Source organism: Oncorhynchus mykiss, chromosome 13, assembly GCF_013265735.2.
Source record: "Oncorhynchus mykiss isolate Arlee chromosome 13, USDA_OmykA_1.1, whole genome shotgun sequence".
In the NCBI taxonomy this organism is placed as follows: Eukaryota; Metazoa; Chordata; class Actinopteri; order Salmoniformes; family Salmonidae; genus Oncorhynchus; species Oncorhynchus mykiss.
In genome coordinates, this window is record NC_048577.1 from 13,743,028 (window position 1) to 13,762,682 (window position 19,655).

The 19,655-nt window shown below is 45.4% G+C and overlaps 1 protein-coding gene across 1 annotated transcript; it reads right to left on the bottom strand.

The window, feature by feature from the left end:
• Nucleotides 1-10,068: 10,068 nt before the first annotated feature.
• On the bottom strand, nt 10,069-19,221 carry LOC110485689 (ATP-sensitive inward rectifier potassium channel 12-like). The gene is made up of 3 exons (XM_021556807.2): nt 18,961-19,221; nt 13,841-14,042; nt 10,069-13,633 (listed from the first exon to the last, which is right to left on the bottom strand). The coding sequence occupies exons 2-3, from the start codon at nt 13,930-13,932 to the stop codon at nt 12,001-12,003; spliced, it is 1,725 nt and encodes a 574-aa protein (XP_021412482.2). The 5' UTR covers nt 13,933-14,042; nt 18,961-19,221; the 3' UTR covers nt 10,069-12,000.
• Between the last annotated feature and the right edge of the window lie 434 nt (nt 19,222-19,655).

The window sequence follows — 19,655 nt, forward strand, 5'->3', positions numbered from 1 at the left end:
AAAACTATGGTGTATTTTGTGTAGATTGATGAGGGGGAAAACTCTTTAATCCATTTTAGAATAAGGCTGTAATGTAACAAAATGTGGAAAAAGTCAAGGGGTCTGAATACTTTCCGAATGCTCTGTATATGCCATTTAGCAGACACTTTTTGTAAAGAGACGAGTAGTAGTAGTACATACGTTTTCATATGAGGGGCCTCAGTGGGAATCTAACATACAATCCTGACACTGCAAGTGCCATGCTCTACCAACTCAGCCACCCAGGACCACTGTCAGACCATACTGATGCCATATCATCCTGATGCCATGGCTCCCTGTGATTCATAGTTTAGTGATTTAGTGATATAGTGATTTAATGTGCACGGCCTCATGCAGATTCCAGAAGGATGAATAAAAAATTATGCTGCTTGCTGACCTTTGTCTCTCCTCACCCATTTTTTGCAATGAATCAGTGCAGCTGCGCAACACTTAAATGGGTCCCCCTCTCTTCCCGTGAGTGTCTGTGACTAAAGCCATGAATCCTCTCTTTGTGTTCCATCTGCAGAATTGCCCATTTCTTGCCCTCTCTCTTTTTATTTGGGAAGGGGGTTGAGGTTGGCTTCGGGTGCGATAGTAGTGAGGGTGGAAGTTTGGGGAGGGGGGGGACGGGGGGACTTGTTGGACCGCATTCCTGTGCAGCTGTGGAGGCTGGTGGAGGTTGGGGCGGGGGGGGGGGGGGGGGGGGGGGGGGGGGGTTTACAGAGAGCAGGATCATCATTGCATTTGCAAGGCATCATGAATGGCCTATTGTTCGCCCCTGGGTCCGTATCTACACTGGCCCGAGTTACCTCAATTGTGATGGAGGGATGGAGAGTGAGAGAGAGATGGAGAGATAGAACTAGAAAACAAGATATCAAGAAAATGAGCGAACGAAAGAACGAGTGAAAGAAGAGAAAGAGAGATGGGTAGAGTGAGACCACTAGAGAGAGATGGGTAGAGTGAGACAACTAGAGAGAGAGATAGGGAGAGATGGGGAGAGTGAGACAACTAGAGAGAGAGATAGGGAGAGATGGGGAGAGTGAGACAACTAGAGAGAGAGATGGGGAGAGATAGGTAGAGTGAGACCACTAGAGAGAGAGATGGGGAGAGATGGGTAGAGTGAGACCACTAGAGAGAGAGATGGGGAGAGATGGGTAGAGTGAGACCACTAGAGAGAGAGATGGGGAGAGATGGGAGAGTGAGACAACTAGAGAGAGAGATGGGGAGAGATGGGTAGAGTGAGACCACTAGAGAGAGAGATGGGGAGAGATGGGTAGAGTGAGACCACTAGAGAGAGAGATGGGTAGAGTGAGACCACTAGAGAGAGAGATGGTTAGGGTGAGACCACTAGAGAGAGATGGGGAGAGATGGGTAGAGTGAGACCACTAGAGAGAGAGATGGGGAGAGATGGATAGAGTGAGACCACTAGAGAGAGATGGGGAGAGATGGGTAGAGTGAGACAACTAGAGAGAGAGATGGGGAGAGATGGGTAGAGTGAGACCACTAGAGGGAGAGATGGGGAGAGATGGGTAGAGTGAGACCACTAGAGAGAGAGATGGGGAGAGATGGGGAGAGTGAGACCACTAGAGAGAGAGATGGGTAGAGTGAGACCACTAGAGAGAGAGATGGGGAGAGATGGGTAGAGTGAGACCACTAGAGAGAGAGATGGGGAGAGATGGGTAGAGTGAGACCACTAGAGTGAGAGATGGAATTATGGGACTGAGTCATTAGCAGGAGGTTGAGAATTATGGTATTAAAATAATGTGAAGGTGGACAATGGCGTCTGTGACTGGCCCCTCAGTCATAGTGTCAGCACCAGGCTAGTCACGGAATTTTGTCACACAGACGTATAGGATGTTGACTATTTATTTAGCTTAACCTTTCTTACAATGTATCTCTCAGTGTTGCTACATCTGAAATGATTAATAATCAAAGATATCCCAATTACCAACAAGGAAGGAACTGTGTTTCATGTTTTGTCATAATATTGTAGTCTGAGCACTTAAAGCCGCAATCAGCAATTGAAATAATAACAAAGCGATCTCGCTTTCAGTAAAAAGCTGAGGGATGGCGCTGGAGAAATGTAACCGTTGGAGGCTGAGGGATGGGGCTGGAGAAATGTAACCGTTGGAGGCTGAGGGATGGGGCTGGAGAAATGTAACCGTTGGAGGCTGAGGGATGGGGCTGGAGAAATGTAACCGTTGGAGGCTGAGGGATGGGGCTGGAGAAATGTAACCGTTGGAGGCTGAGGGATGGGGCTGGAGAAATGTAACCGTTGGAGGCTGAGGGATGGGGCTGGAGAAATGTAACCGTTGGAGGCTGAGGGATGGGGCTGGAGAAATGTAACCGTTGGAGGCTGAGGGATGGGGCTGGAGAAATGTAACCGTTGGAGGCTGAGGGATGGGGCTGGAGAAATGTAACTGTTGGAGGCTGAGGGATGGGGCTGGAGAAATGTAACTGTTGGAGGCTGAGGGATGGGGCTGGAGAAATGTAACCGTTGGAGGCTGAGGGAGAGGGCTGGAGAAATGTAACCCCTCTTAAATGCATAGACACTGGTATGGATGCAAGGACTGACCATCCACAATATCAAAATTATAGTTTTAACCATGCTTTCAGGCACATTTCCTTTGTCTACAAACAAAATCTCATTCCGTCAGTAGATGATGCCTGGTTATTCTTTAAAAGTTCTTTCCTCACATCTTAAATAAGCATGCTCCTTTCAAAAATTATAGAACTAAGAACAGATATATCCCTTGGTTCACTCCAGACCTGACTGCCCCTGACCAGCACAAAAACATCCTGTGGCGTACTGCATTAGCATCGAATAGCCCCCGCGATATGCAACTTTTCAGGGAAATTAGGAACCAATACACACAGGCAGTTAGGAAAGCAAAGGCTAGCTTTTTCAAACAGAAATTTGCATCCTGCAGCACAAACTCCAAAAAGTTCTGGGACACTAAAGTCCATGGAGAATAAGAGAACCTCCTCCCAGCTGCCCACTGCACTGAGGCTAGGAAACACTTTCACAACTGATAAATCTCCGATAATCAAGATTTTCAATAAGCACTTTTCTACCGCTGGCCATGCTTTCCACCTGGCTACCCTGGTCAACAGCCCTGCACCCTCACAGCAACTTGCCCAAGCCTCCCCATTTCTCCTTCACCCAAATCCAGATAGCTGATGTTCTGAAAGAGCCGCAAAATCTGGACCCCTACAAATTAGCCGGGCTAGACAATCTGGACCCTCTCTTTCTAAAATTGTCCGCCGCAATTGTTGCAACCCGAATTACTAGCCTGTTCAACCTCTCTTTCATATCGTCTGAGATCCCCAAAGATTGGAAAGCTGCCACGGTCATCCCCCTCTTCAAAGGGGGAGACACTCTAGACCCAAACTGTTACAGACCTATATCTATCCTACCCTGCCTTTCTAAAGTCTTCAAAAGGCAAGTTAACAAACAGATCACCGAACATTTCGAATCCCACCGTACCTTCTCCGCTATGCAATCCGGTTTCCGAGCTGGTCATGGGTACACTTCAGCCACGTTCAAGGTCCTAAACGATATCATAACCTCAATTGATAAAAGACAATACTGTGCAGCCAAAACTTACGACTATGTCAATCCCCACATTCTTATCGGCAGACTCAACAGCCTTGGTTTCTCAAATGACTGTCTCACCTGGTTCACCAACTACTTCACAGATAGAGTTCAGTGTATCAAATCAGAGGGCCTGCTGTCCAGATCTCTGGCAGTCTCTATGGGGGTGCCAAAGGGTTCAATTCTCGGGCCGACTCTTTTCTCTGTAGACATCAATGATGTTGCTCTTGCTGCTGGTGATTCTCTGATCCACCTCTATACAGATGACACCATTCTGTATACTTCTGGCCCTTCTTTGGACACTGTGTTAACAAACCTCCAGACGAGCTTCAATGCCGTACAAAACACCTTTCGTGGCTTCCAATTGCTCTTGAATGCAAGTAAAACTAAATGTATGCTCTTCAACCGATAGCTGCCCGCACCTGCCCGCCCGTCTAGCATCACTACTCTGGAAGGCTCTGACTTAGAATATGTGGACAACTACAAATACCTAGGTGTCTGGTTAGACTGTAAACTCTCCTTCCAGACTCACATTAAGCATCTCCAATCCAAAATGAAATCTAGAATTTGCTTCCTAGTTTGTAAACTAAGCATCCTTCACTCATGCTGCCAAACATACCCTCGTAAAACTGACTATCCTACCGATCCTTGACTTCGGCGATGTCATTTACAATATAGCCTCCAACACTCTCAATCTAGCAAATTGGATGCAGTCTATCACAGTGCCATCCGTTTTGTCACCAAAGCCCCATATACTACCCACCACTGCGACCTGTATGCTCTCGTTGGCTGGCCCTCGCTTCATATTTGTCACCAAACCCACTGGCTCCAGGTCATCTATAAGTCTTTGCTAGGTGAAGCCCCGCCTTATCTCAGCTCACTGGTCACCATAGCAGCACCCACCCGTAGCACGCGCTCCAGCAGGTATATTTCACTGGTCACCCCCAAAGCCAACTCCTCCTTTGACCGCCGTTCCTTCCAGTTCTCTGCTGCCAACGACTGGAACAAATTGTAAAAATTACTGAAGCTGGAGTCTAATATCTCCCTCACTAAACTTTAAGCATCAGCTGTCAGCAGCTTACTGATCATTGCACCTGTACACAGCCCATCTGTAAATAACCCACCCAACTACCTCATCCCCATATTGTTATTTTGTTGTTGTTACTCTTTTGTATCTCCACTTTCACATTCATCTTCTGCACATGTATCACTCCAGTGTTTAATTACTAAATTGTCATTATTTCACCACTATAGCCTATTAATTGCCTCACCTCCCTAATCTTACTACATTTGCACACACTGTATATAGATTTTTGTATTGTGTTATTGTCTGTACATCCCAAGTGTAACTCTGTGTTGTTTGTGTCGCGCTGCTTTGCTTTATCTTGGCCAGGTCGCAGTTGTAAATGAGAACTTCTTCTCAACTGGCCTACCTGGTTAAATAAAGGTGAAATAAGCTTATATTTTGGGTTCTGATGGAGTACGACAGTTGAACTAAGTTCCTGAGGCATTTCTAAGTTATATTCTCCACGAATCAATGTGTACATATCCTTAATTTATGTCCAAAAATGGACGAACAACTGCAGATTGCCCCTTTTGTCATAATGTCACCATAGATTAAGAAACCAATGTTTTTCTATCTGTTCCTATTCAAATACACAATGAATAGATAAGTCAAATATTTCTGAAAAATGTGAAGATTTTTCTCAAATAGAAAAATAATTACATATTAAGGAAACTACACTATATGTACAAAAGTATGTGGACATCCCTTCAAATTAGTGGATTCAGCTATTGCTAACAGGTGTATAAAATCGAGCACACAGCCATGCAATCTCCATAGAAGATTTGGCCATAGAATGGCCTTACTGTAGAGTTCAGTGATGATGCCACCTTTCCAACAAGTCAGTTCGTCATATTTCTGACCTGCTAGAGCTGCCCCGGTCAACTGTAAGTGCTGTTATTGTGAAGTGGAAATGTCTAGGAGCAACAACGGCTCAGCTGTGAGGTGGTAGGCCACACAAGCTCACAGAACGGGACCACCGAGAGGTGAAGCGTGTAGCGCGTAAAAATCGTCTGTCCTCTGTTGCAACACTCACTACCAAGTTCCAATCTGCCTCTGGAAGCAATGTCAATAAAATAACTATTCGTCGGGAGCTTCATGAAATATGTTTCCATGGTCGAGCATCCGCACACAAGCCTAAGAGCACCATGTGCAATGCCAAACATTGGCTGGAGTGGTGTAAAGTTTGCCGCCATTGGGTTCTTGACTCGTGGAAACGCATTCTCTGGAGTGAGGAATCACGCTTCACCATCTGGCAGTCCGACGGACGAATCAGGGTTTTGGCGGATGCCACGAGAACGCTACCTGCCCCAATACGTAGTGCCAACTGTAAAGTTTGGTGGAGGTGGAATAATGGTCCATTGGCTGAATGGAAGCAAGACTCCGCAGCAATGTTCCAACATCTAGTGTAAATCCTTCCCAGAAGAGCGAATTCTGTTATGGCAGCAAACGGGGGACCAACCCCATATTAATGCCCATGATTTTGGAATGAGTTGTTCGACGAGCAGGTGTCCACATACTTTTTGTCATGTAGTGTGTAATAAGGGTAACCCCAGGTTACTATCCCAGCCTCCCATAATAATAACCTCTGAGGTCTCCCTCAATCAGCAGTGATCTAATTAACCAATTAGGGCTTATAGTAGTGGTGGTATGAGAGGCTGCAGACAGCACCACTTTCAGCCCCAGGCCTCCCCCTACCTTCCCCCCTCTCATTCAGACAGTGCTGAGTTCGGGTGTCATGTGGTTTTGGGTGGAGGGGGGCATCATTAGACCAATAACCACCTGTATGGTTGCCCAGGACTGCTGTGGATTCCTGTGTTATTGAGCAAAGGAGTTTGACGCATACGTAGGTATGTTGTCTATATAGATCATAGTAAGTAGACTTGCTTGTGAGAGCCAGAACGGCTCATAGGAGCAGGAGCTGATCTTTTGTTTCTGTAGCGTGAGGCAGCTTGATGTGCCAGTACCCCCCCTGGACAGTACACTGGTCTATCGCAGGGCCTTACCCCCAATCCATCTCCTTAATGCTGAGTGGCAAGCAGAGACGTATCGGGTCCCATTTTTTACAGCCTTTGGTATGACTCGGCCGGTGATCGAACTCCCAACCTTGCAATCTCAGGGCAGACGTTCTAACCACAAGGTGTTGGTGCAGATGCACTTTTTCTGTCACATTTAATTGAACCAGGAAGTCCTATTGAGTTCCGAAGACATCCTTCCCAAGAGAGACCTGGCTGTGTAGCTATGGGTACAGAGGGAAAGAGCTTCATCCAGCAGACTACTCACTTGCAAAACGTAGTTTACTTCTCAGGGAAATGTCTTTCTGATGCAGATCAGAGGGGTAAAAGGAAGATGCATGGGAAAATCAATGGGATATTGGCCTGAGGGATGAGAGAGGAGAGAGGAGAGAAGAGACGAGTCACTTTCCAATCATGAGTTTTTCTCAGAACATTTAATTAAGCTGAGCGAACAGCAGAGGGCCTGAGGGCCTGAGGCAGCCACTGAGATGCCCGAATGAAAGACTCTGTTGTTGGCGGAGAGGAGGAAGACATGAAAGGGGGAAGAAAGAGAGGAAAGGAAAAAGAAATAGGGGGATTTTCAGTATTCTTCATATGTGGTATCAATGTTTTTCTCAGCAAACATAAACAGTCTTGTATATTCACGCACCGAGACAATAACGGATGATCTGCATGTGGTTACAGCAGCACGCATTGATACATGTGATATCCACAGGTGTTCCTCACAGGCTAGACACCTCACCTGATCTCAGAGCCTCAAATAGACAAATAGACAGACAGACAGACAGACGGACGGACGGACAGGCGGACAGACAGACAGACAGACAGACAGACGAACGGACAGGCAGACAGAAACAAAAGCACACACACACACACACACACACACACACACACACACACACACACACACACACACACACACACACACACACACACACACACACTTACCCCCACCCCCCACACACACAGCCTGTGGTGGTTCTCAGTGGTGTAGCCAGCGTGGGCAGCCCAGTGTAACACAATGCCTCTCTGTCCTCCAACGAATGGTTCACAGCTCCACAACACACAACAGGTCATTATGGGCCCCAGGACCCCCAACCCTCCACCACTTAGTCCCCAATTCTGTCCCCTACTGAGCACACACACTAGCCCCTATTCCCTAACACTAGCCCCACTGCCCCACACAGCCCCACACAGCCCCTCACAACCTCAGGGCAGAAACCAACAGCAGCAGAGGAGGTCTACAAAGCATTAAAGCAGCCCCCTGCCAGACAGCCCAGATCCTAGATCCTCTAGTCAGCCATTATGACTGACGAAGTCTGGAGAAAGGTCACCAAAGGTCACCCAGCTGGTCGTTTTTATGGATGTTGATGACAAGGGGGTGTGACACAGTGGCTAATTAACCAACATCAGTAGAGAGGGAGGGAGGGAGGGAGGGAGGGAGGGATGGAGGGACGACAGAGAGATAGCGTATGAGATGGGGAAACGGCTCGTTTGAACTGACAGTACTCCATGTGTAACTCAGTGTTGTCTGTTCACACTGCTATGCCTTATCTTGGCCAGGTCGCAGTTGCAAATGAGAACTTGTTCTCAACTAGCCTACCTGGTTAAATAAAGGTGAAATAATTTATTTTTTTTAAAGTAGAGAAAGGAGAGAATGATGGAAGGATGAGAAGGAGAGAGAGATAGAGATGGGGAAGTGGCCTGTTAGTGCAGGAGAACACATTTAATACAATTAAAGATGGGAATGATTTGATTACAGGAGAGGAAGATGTTGGGGAGACGTATGACATTACTGGAGTTTCCCCTGTCGGAGCTCCGCAACACCGACTGCTGAAGACGTGTAGAAGAATTGTTTCGTTTTTGCTCTTGAAAATAGAGTTTCAAAAGTTATAGCTTTTGCTTATAGTTACCTCACCACATCAAGAGATTAAATTAAGAGTTTATTTCCAAAACATTATATACACCAATTTCACATTTGTGTTTTTTAACCAGTGATTGCTTATGGGTTTGATGTGTGTGTCTTCAAAATGCTATACTGTAAGTCCATTGTTTAGCTTGAATGGTCCTATCCTGTATATTTGACTGTGATATGTGGTTGTCTCACCGAGCTATCTTATAATGAATGCACTAACTGTAATTCGCTCTGGATAAGAGCATCTGCTAAATGACTCAAATGTCAAATGTTTTACATACAGATCTCCTATTACTGTATTGCATTTTTATTTCATTTTATATTTGATTTCATAAATGTATCATTTGTACAGTTCTCAATAAAAAAATGTAGTTATTTGTTCCATTCGACTGTGTAAAACCTAGCCATACTACTTATTCCTCTGAGAATGAGGCGGCTATATAGCATTTTGTCTCTCTGAAACGAAGCCATCAAGTGATAGATTTTAAACAAATACATGTCTGTCATTGAACAACCCCATGACATGATTAGACAGTGAAAAAACACACCAATCTCTTTCATAACATCTTTAAACAATAAAAGTTGATTTACTAACATTTCTGAAAAGGGATATTGTTTTGGAATTAAATTCTTCATATACAAAAAATAAAGGGTTCCGGTGAGCCTTAGCACTTCAAAAAATAAAGGGTTCCGGTGAGCCTTAGCACTTCAAAAAATAAAGGGTTCCGGTGAGCCTTAGCACTTCAAAAAATAAAGGGTTCCGGTGAGCCTTAGCACTTCAGAAAATAAAGGGTTCCGGTGAGCCTTAGCACTTCAGAAAATAAAGTGTTCCGGTGAGCCTTAGCACTTCAGAAAATAAAGGTTTTGTGACTAGTCTTCTTTAAAAAAAATTTTATGGTTGACTGATAATTTACCACATGAGGGAGCTGGTATACCATACTCTCTCTTCCGTTGGTCTGTTGTGGTGGAGCAGTCTTCACTGCCCCCTAGTGGTGAACTGGGTAGGTACAGTAAACGACTGTGTTGTGTTAGCAAGCTGTTCCTCCTCTCCTCTCCCTATTTCTCTCTCCTCTCCTCTCCCCTCTCTCTCTATCTCTCCCTCCCTACTTCCCCTCGGCCTAGTATGTCCTTCTCCAGTCTGTATCTATTTCTATTTCTATCTAACCCTCCCTCACTCTCTGGGACGTTTTAAAAAACAACCTGCCAAGTAAAAACTCTCTGTACTGAGCTATTTGAGTACGACACCGATTTGGGGTAATACCCCAGTTTTGGTTTAGAAAGAGAGAAAGACAGGTGTGTGTATGGGATTACCTCTGAGTCACTGAGCTAGAGAACAACAACCCGCTGCCTTCACATCACACACACTTCCCCAAACCAGGCCAACCAATGAGCAGTCAGAAACAGGTGGACGTCAACATGGGGTCAGTTTGACCTTTGACCTTTGGGACTGATGGGAAAATATTGTGTGAGAACAGAGCAGAGTGTCTCAACCAGAACAGCTACTGCTGCTTGTTTATTTTTATTATTACTAGACATTTATTCATTCATACAAAACAGCAATTAAAATATATATATCTTTTTTTTAGACATTCCTTTTGATAAAATACAGAGTAAAGTGCTCGTTATTCTTTATCTGCACAATACATGTTATTTCCAACTCAGTTTCTGTTCAGATTCATTGTTTTTCCATTTATTTTTCAGTTATAAAATATTTTCTAATTTTGGAATACATAGCTTATGTATCAAACATTAACAGTGATATACCTTAAGCAGGAAGACAAAATTACCATGGTTTCTAATAGGTCTGTGATGTTACCAGTATCGCAATATTCATTGGAAACATCAAGGCAGACCAAACTCTTTGGTTCTTAAAATATGTATGTAAATTATTGGGTGCTATAGCTTGGAAAATAAATAAATGTGACTCTGAATGACAACATAATGAGGTTTGTTTCCAACATTACGGATGTTTTCCTGAAGAAGTTAAATCCACGTCATGCTTTGTTTCCTTGACACAATATTAACGAGTATCGTGATACTGGTATCATCCCGGCCCTAGTTTCTAAGCATGAAAAATCATATATTTACAAACAGAAAATACTTTTTTAATACCACATCAACTTAATTTGTGGTTTTGAAAGTATTAATGACTCATGACAGCTATCTGTAAATGAAAAGAAAAACTGTAACAAGATTTGGTTGAATGGAACCAAAAGTCACTTCACAAAGAATATTATTCCAGAGAATATATACAACTGAATATTGAATACAATAAGAATGTATTTAAGTCTTGCGCTATAAAATGCTAATTTAGACTCATGTACTTGAACACAACTATGTTTAAAAACAAAAAGAAACTCGAGAGAATAATAAGGTCATTCAACCTTCCTTCTTCGCTGTGCTGCAGAATTCTTTCCTTCTCTCTGTGAGGACTTTGGTTGGATACACAAAAAAGCAGAGGAACTGTACCAAGGGCACATAGTTCATTCGGGACACTAGACACGAGAGTCTTCTATGACTGATTCACACTACAGGGCCGACCCAAACCACAATGTGCTGGCTTCAGGGCTGTAGCCAGGGTCTGACTGTTAGTGAGGACATTTTACTGCATTTCTATACAATTAAAAAAACTCTAAAATGCTATTTGGAGAAGAGCAAAAAAAACACGACCTAAGCCATTATCACTATGGTTTCTGATGCTTCATTCACCTCAGTCGATCTACAAACGCATCGCCTAGCTACACAATTAGCTCAGCACCAGGATTAAAAACTATAATTTAGGTACTGAGGGAATCTGTTAGCAGAAAGTATTTTATGAACAAATGGTAAAGCATTAAAAAAAGTTTTGAAATGTTCCTGCAATTCTACACATTTTTACATGACTTATGGTTAATAGGATGTCTGAGTGAGAGTGACTAACAAAATCAATGGAGGAACCCTGGAGGTCAGGTCCCCTGGGCCCTATGTGCCCAGTCAGTCATTTGGTCATGATTACTACAAGTTCAGTCTAGACTAACTAGACTAATTCAACTATTTTTTAATTTTATTTTTAATGACATGGGCTAATTGAGTGACTGTCAGTGAGTGACAGAGAAAAACTGGGGCAGCCAAGTTTCAAAATCGCACCTTGTGTATTCTACTATTCTAACTCTCAACAGCAAGTTGAGACCCCGAATGAGTTCCCCAAAAATACATTTAATTTTTTTAAATTATTTTTTTTATTAACTAGGTCTGGACCTCAGTGTCCTCATATGTAGCTACGGCCCTGGCTGGCTTGGACATTTTCTTCTCACAATATCCTTTCTAGCACAGTTCCAGCAACTATAGTGGATGTGTAACCAGGCCAGCCCAGGATTGTCTTGTCTCAGTTTGACTCTATAGCGTGAATCAGTCACTACACTCCTGATTCCCTCCTGAAGCCCAGCGCATCAAGAGCTATAGCCGGCTGCAGCCTGTCAATCTGATTGTCTATGTCCAGCACACACAGCATGTTCATGTCCACCGCTACCTGGTTCTGAAATCTCTCCTGGAAGATGTCTAGTTGTACGTCCCTCTCCTCCCCCTCCCCGTCGTCCCTCCCCCCCAGCATCACACCCATCTCCCCTACCTCCTCCCCCTCCTCCTCCCCGCAGCACAGGGCCACCTCGTTCTCGTAGCAGAAGGCGCTGGGGGAGTGTGGAGGCAAGAGGTGGAGGCCAGAGGACTTGGGACCGAGAGGGGACACTGACCGGGTAGAACTAGAGCCGGAGGCAGACGAGGGGGAGCGGGATCGGCCCGTCATCTCCCGGAGCTCCCTGGCGCTGCAGTGCGGAGTAGCTGGCACCTCGTAGGTCTTGTGGAAGCGGGAGTAGTCTACCTGGTAGCGGTGCTCCTTCTCGAAGACCACGGGCTCGAAGCGATGGCCCCACAGGATCTCCCTGGCCAGGTAGGAGGAGCGGGCCTGGGTGGTCATGGCCGTGGCCTCCACCATCCCCTCCAGTATCACCACGATCTCAAAGTCCTCTGTCGTCAGGTCGGCGCTGCTCATGCAGTACAGCGGGCTGTTCTCGTTGATCTCGTGGACCACGACCAGTGGAGACACTAGGAAGAGGCGGTCCAGGCCCTCGTCGTAGCCCACGTCGATGTCCGTCTGCTCCATGGGGAGGTACTCGCCTTCGGCGGTGACATGCGGCCGGATGAGCTGCGCCCGGACGTGAGCCTCCACGATGTGGCTTTTTCTCATGTTCCCCAGGCGAAACATCAGGCACAGCTTCCCGTCCCGCATGGAGATTACCGCGTGGTGCGAGAACAGCAAGGTCTGCGCCCGCTTCTTAGGTCGAACCATCTTGGCCATGATGGTTCCGATCATGAAGGAGTCGATGATACAGCCCACAATGGACTGGACCACCACCGTAGCCACCGCCGCCGGACACTCCTCGGTGACGCAGCGGAACCCATACCCAATGGTGGTCTGGGTCTCTATGGAGAAGAGAAACGCCCCTACGAAGCCTTGGACGTGTAGGATGCAGGGCTTCCACTCCACCCCTCCTCCCTCCAAGCCGGCCAGAGGCCCCTCTCCCAGGCCGGGTCGAAGGTCGAAGTCCCCATGGGCCAGGGCCACTCCCCAGAAGACCACCCCGAAGAGGAACCAGGAGAGCAGGAAGGTAGAGGTGAAGAGGAGCAGCATGTAACGCCAGCGGATGTCCACGCAGGTGGTAAATATGTCGGCCAGATAGTGTTTCGTCTTGTCTTCCATGTTGTGGAAAACCACGTTGCACTGGCCGTTCTTCTTCACGAAGCGGCTCCGGACATGGTTGGGCCCCGTCGTGGAGATTTGGCGGCCGTTGTGGACAGACTCTGTTGCTCGCAGGGCTAGGGAGCTGCCGCCTCCTCCTCCTTCTGAACCTCCTCCTCCTCCACCACCACCACCTCCTCCGCCCCCCATACCCCTCCCAGTCATATTGTGGTGCATCAGGGGACCATGGCCATTGTGGAGGCCCAGGGTGGAGATCTTGAAGTGGTCTTCATCGGTGGCTACGATGCTGTATCTGATGTGAAACAAAAACCCAAACAAAACACACAAGTTTAGATAGGAGGGTGAAGGAGACATGGCAGGTTTAAGAGTTAAAGGCCCAGTGCAGTAAAAAACATGATTTCCCTATGTTTTACAGTCCAAGAATAGACAACAAGGACAGGCATTTAGAGGCAGGAAAAGGGGGAGAAAAGGAGCTGATTGTCCTATTCCCCGGTCCTACCTGTTGACTCGCACCGCTCCCATGGCACCAGTGATCATCAGGCTGTGTCTGTGTGGGCAGTAATCAGGGCCGCGGTGGCCAGTGCCAACCATTAAAAGAGACCAGCTTGGTAGGAGGCTGTGGGCAGAGGGGCAGGAGGACAACAGCCTCAGGTCTAAGGACCCCTTGGAGATATCAGCGTTGCCTCCTTCTGATGCATTTCCTGGAATGACAGCAAATCAGAGAACAGTATGAATGTTTAAGGTCATTCAGAATCACAGCACCCAATGCACAGTATTCCTACATCTACACATGTCATGCAGGAGGAGGGTGGGATCGTCAACTCTCTTCATGCGTGAAGAAAAACAGACAAATATTCATCATGATGGTTATAGATTGAGTCCCTCGTAGCCGGTCGCCTGAGGCCCCTTTATGTCAGCATGGGGTGGAACACACTAACAGACATAGGAGGGGCCAAAGGTCTGAAAGAGAGGGGAATCTGTGCTGAACTCCTGTTAAGGGAACAATTGATCTGGTGTTTGGCTTGATGACAGGGTTAGAGGCCGGGTGACGTAGTGGGTTAGAGCTAGTACCCATTATGTGATCGCTAGACTATCAGGGCGACCAAGGGAAAGCGTTGCATAACAGCCGTAACAGGTTTGTAGCTGCACGCTATAGAACAGCAGCACTGGATGGTTTGAAGTGAGGTGTGGAGTTAGCTATGTGTAGAAAAATAGTGGCAGTAGCTTACTAAGGCGCTGTGACATCACTGCTGGGTCAACGAAACTGACACGTCGACACAGAGTTATTAAAACACACAGACGAGCGCGAGTGCACACACATACACACACACACATACACACACAGTCCACAGACTGACAGGATTTAGCAGGGTTGTTTTTTACCTTTGCGTGACAGTCTATGTCAATTTTCTTCCCTCCCAAATACACACACACACACACACACACAGCAGATGGACAGATGTTGTTCCTGCCATGTGCTTATTGGCCGGATTGAGGATCCAGGATCCTTCCCAACTTAAATCCTCAGTAAGAGGCTGGGATATATTACGTCAGCATTGTTACATATCAACCACTGTAGCAGCTGGACCAAAGGGGCTGAGAAAGGAAGAAAGAAAGAAAGAAAGAAAGAAAGAAAGAAAGAAAGAAAGAAAGAAAGAAAGAGAGAAAGAAAGAAAGAAAGAAAGAAAGAGAGAGGGAGAGAGAGAGAGATAGAAATAGAGAGAGAGAGGGAGAGAGAGAAAGAGAGAAAGAGAGAGAGAGAGAGAGATCCAGGGGGCTGACATCACATTATTGACAACACACCAGTTCCACTGTGTCTTAAGGAGTGTTTAGTGTACACAGTGTTAACCAGGGTCACACGTATCAAGTCTTTCCATACCACTTCCCGAGGATCCTGGGAGTTTGATTGGACAAGAATGTGTATCTGAGTTAGGTTGGAGGAGAAGAATCATGCATATGAATGGAAGACTGTGACAGCTTGAGTTTCTCAGTTTGAGAGTCTATGGGATAATGCCAGATCACAACGAATCCATCGCCACAGACTGAGGAAACAGTAGTCTTTTCGAGTCAACCTGATTCCCATTGAGATGTGAAACTCAGAATGCAGCCATACTGTTAACCATATCAGCATCTTCAACATCGGAGGCTTCCAAGACATATAGATGTACTACAGATCTGGAACATTTTGTAGAATATACAGTACCAGTCAAAAGTTTGGACACACCTACTCATTCAAGGTTATTTCTTTATTTGTACTATTTTCTACATTGTTGAACAATAGTGAAGACATAAACTATGAAATAACACATATGGAATCATGTAGTAACCAAAAAAGTGTTATACAAATCAAAATATATTTTATATTTGAGATTCTTCAAAGTAGCCACCCTTTGCCTTGATGACAGCTTTGCACACTTGGCATTCTCTCAACCAGCTTCACCTGGAATACTTTTCCAACAGTTCCCACATATGCTGAGCACTTGTTGGCTGCTTTTCCTTCACTCTGTGGTCCACCTCATCCCAAACCATCTCAATTGGGTTGAGGTTGTGTGATTGTGGAGGCCAGGTCACCTGATGCAGCACTCCATCACTCCCTTACACAACCTGGATGTGTGTTGGGTCCTTGTCCTGTTGAAAAACAAATGATTGTCCCACTAAGCGCAAACCAGATGGGATGGAGTATCACTGCCGAATTCTATGGTAGCCATGCTGGATAAGTGTGCCTTGAATTCTAAATAAATCACTGACAGTGTCACCAGCAAAGCACCATCACATCATCACACCTCCTCCTCCGTACTTCACGGTGGGAACCACACATGCGGAACCACACATGCGGAGATCATCCACTCACCTACTATGTGTCTCACATCGGACTAAAGGACAGATTTCCAGCGGTCTAATGTCCGTTGCTCGTGTTTCTTGGCCCAAGCAAGTCTCTTTTTCTTATTGGTGTCCTTTAGTAGTGGTTTCTTTGCAGCAACCATGAAACACTTTTTTGGTTACTAAATGATTCCATATGTGTTACTTCATAGTTTTGATGTCTTCACTATTATTCTACAATGTAGAAAATAGTACAAAAAAATTAAGAAAAATCCTTGAATCAGTAGGTGTGTCCAAACTTTTGACTGGTACTGTATATAGAGGGTGGGAAGAAAATGGCACCCTTTTCTCTACATAGTGCACTACTTTCGACCACATCTCATATGGCTCTGGTCAAAAGTAATGCACTATATAGGGAATAGGGTGTCACTTAGGACGCAACCAGAGACAGTCAGGAACCACTAGTCCCTGAGGGAGAGCAGGAGTAATTAAATGTTGATGATAGTTATTAGCCGTTTCCATAGGAACCTCTTTCCCCTCCTCGACGCTCTGATTTGCCGTGTCGAGCGGGGATGATGTAGCACGAGGCACCGCCGCCGAGGTGAAGCCAGAGGGTAGAGACACCAGAGGTGTAAGTGCTCTCCTGAGTGACTGAGTCACATACAGGACTGATTCACTTTAATGTGGGTAAAACTGAATCACACAGAACAGAGACAAACACCCAGATATTTCAGCGCATTTACATTTTGGCAGGCGCTCTCATCCAGAGTGATTTACAGTAGTGAATACATACATTTTCATACTGGTCCCCCGTGGGAATAGAACCCACTACCCTGGCGTTGCAAGCGCCACGCTCTACCAACTGAGCACCCCGACCATAACCTACTCCACACCATAACCTATTCCACACCATAACCTACTCCACACCATAACCTACTCCACACCATAACCTACTCCACACCATAACCTACTCCACACCATAACCTACTCCACACCATAACCTACTCCACACCATAACCTACTCCACACCATAACCTACTCCATAACCTACTCCATAACCTACTCCACACCATAACCTACTCCACACCATAACCTACTCCACACCATAACCTACTCCACACCATAACCTACTCCACACCATAACCTACTCCATAACCTACTCCACACCATAACCTACTCCACACCATAACCTACTCCACACCATAACCTACTCCACACCATAACCTATTCCACACCATAACCTACTCCACACCATAACCTACTCCACACCATAACCTACTCCACACCATAACCTACTCCACACCATAACCTACTCCACACCATAACCTACTCCACACCATAACCTACTCCACACCATAACCTATTCCACAACAGAACTCCACACAACACAATACATTTAGGGCCTGAAATTGTCAATATATATATGCAGCTCAGATATGCCTTGAATCCGGAAACACTTAATCCCAGGGGAAATGAATATGAATGGATGAAAGTTTGTGTGTGTGTGTGTGTGTGTGTGTGTGTGTGTGTGTGTGTGTGTGTGTGTGTGTGTGTGTGTGTGTGTGTGTGTGTGTGTGTGTGTGTGAGCGCGCACTCGTGTGTGTGTTCGCAGGTGCGTTGGCGTTTGCATGTGCGTGTGTGGTAATCTCCTAATCCAAACTGTGATATGAAAGGTGGATGCAGTCAAGCGACCTGGCTTAAATGTTCTTCTTTAATCTGAGACTGACATTAAAAGGGGAGAAAGAAAGGAAAAAGAAAGTGAAGAGTTTAGGTGACAGCACAGGGCAGGGCATCCGCTTGTCAGGGGAGAACAGGGGGTATAGAGATTATGACATCAGAGGATGGGGTGTTACTTTTGATCCGGTTTAGCGGTGATTGGTGGCGTTGTGGCGTCGTCATCACTGAATAAAGCATTGTTCTACATGATTATGGCAGACGTTATTGTAGGCAAGTAATAGGACGGGGGGAAAGTTATGTCCGTCTTTTTTGAATGGCTTTGATGGGAGCTCTATGAACACAGTATCTCATTCAAATATGCACGATCTGCAGGTCTATCACGAATGCACATGATTGTGTAAAAAAAACATGTCCTTCCCATATCTATGAAAAAATATGGGATGACGAGATATCCCATTCTTTGAATAGCCAATGATAAACTCAAATTATACTTTTTTTTTTACAACACAGTGCAGGGTAGGCCTACGCACTTACTAAACTATATCAAAGTTGATGCTGACGTGTAGAGCTGTCCAGTGCTGAAATCTATTCCCGCGCATATGGGAAATAAGAATGTCTGAATATGGGAATTATGTGTCCATATCTGATCTAATTTCGAGTCTTGCTAATCAAACCTCTCAGGATATCCAAACTGGCATGCCACATCGCCTACGGCCTAGTCAATAAAATATGTCACACAATTAGGATTTGCCTGCGCATCATTTACAGTTGATTGACATTATAGGCCAGAACAATGCGTTACGTTAGCGGATTCATTGATCATTTTACAGTGTTTTTCTGAAAGACAATGAACAGCAGAAAACAACAGGTTTCACTGGGCTCTACAAGGCGAGGAGTTCATGTCGTGACATAATACTGGTGAAAACAGGCAAGATTACTCTGCAGTTTATTTCGAGGCCTTAACTAGTGTATGAAGTGAGCTTCGTCGAAACGCTGCATGTTAAAAACAACAAACTGGCCAATCTAAAAGAAAAACAGGTCAAATTCATGACAACTTCTCCTGTCAATGGAAAAGTGTTTTGGCCTTTGAAAAAACTGTCAACGATTAGAATAAATACTCACCTTTTGAATGGCAATGTTGTTAGCTACTTGGAAAAACAACGTTGACATCCTCTCCAAAATACAAAATAAAACACATCCTTAATGTTCTGTCCTCTCTCTACGAATTCCTTTTTGCAGCCCGTTTCATTGTCTCATAACGTTCATTTTGAAACTTTTTGTCTTTGAATCCTAATGTTCTTCCAATGTTCTGTTTTATTGCTTCCTTGCATCCCACTCAACTGCTCGCATTCGCTCTCTCTGTTGGACTCGCACTTGACTCAATAAGCGCTCGAACCCTGTGTATGTGAGGTGCGCACGGCACATCTCTCTGTCCCTAGCTAGCTGTGGGTGGGAGAGAGAGGGCGGGCGGGAGGGATGGAGCGCTTGTCACTTTGATTATGTCCCCGTTTACGTGGAGTTGTGTTCCTGAGAGTGTAGGTGTGCTTCCCTATTATTTAACGCCCGCGCCACAGATTTTTATTAGACTGGCCTCCGGAGAAGAAAACAGGTTGCTATGCATTGCTCGGATTTTCAGTGAATTTGGATCAGTGTTCGGCTGTACATGCGAGCTGCCTGTCTTTGTGCGAGTTTGAAGCTGCATTATTGAAATGTGAATAGATTTATGGAAATAGGCCTAATAAAAAAGTTAATGACAGGACGGTGGTTGATTAAATATTCATTTTGTTGACAACTACAGACATCCTGTAATGTTAGAG

Excerpts from the sequence above, each read along its gene's own strand:
- LOC110485689 (XM_021556807.2), bottom strand. The coding sequence starts at position 13,932 with ATGGTTGGCACTGGCCACCGCGGCCCTGATTACTGCCCACACAGACAC. Across the intron at positions 13,634-13,840 it reads GGAGCGGTGCGAGTCAACAG|ATACAGCATCGTAGCCACCG; the intron begins GTAGGACCGGGG and ends GTTTCACATCAG.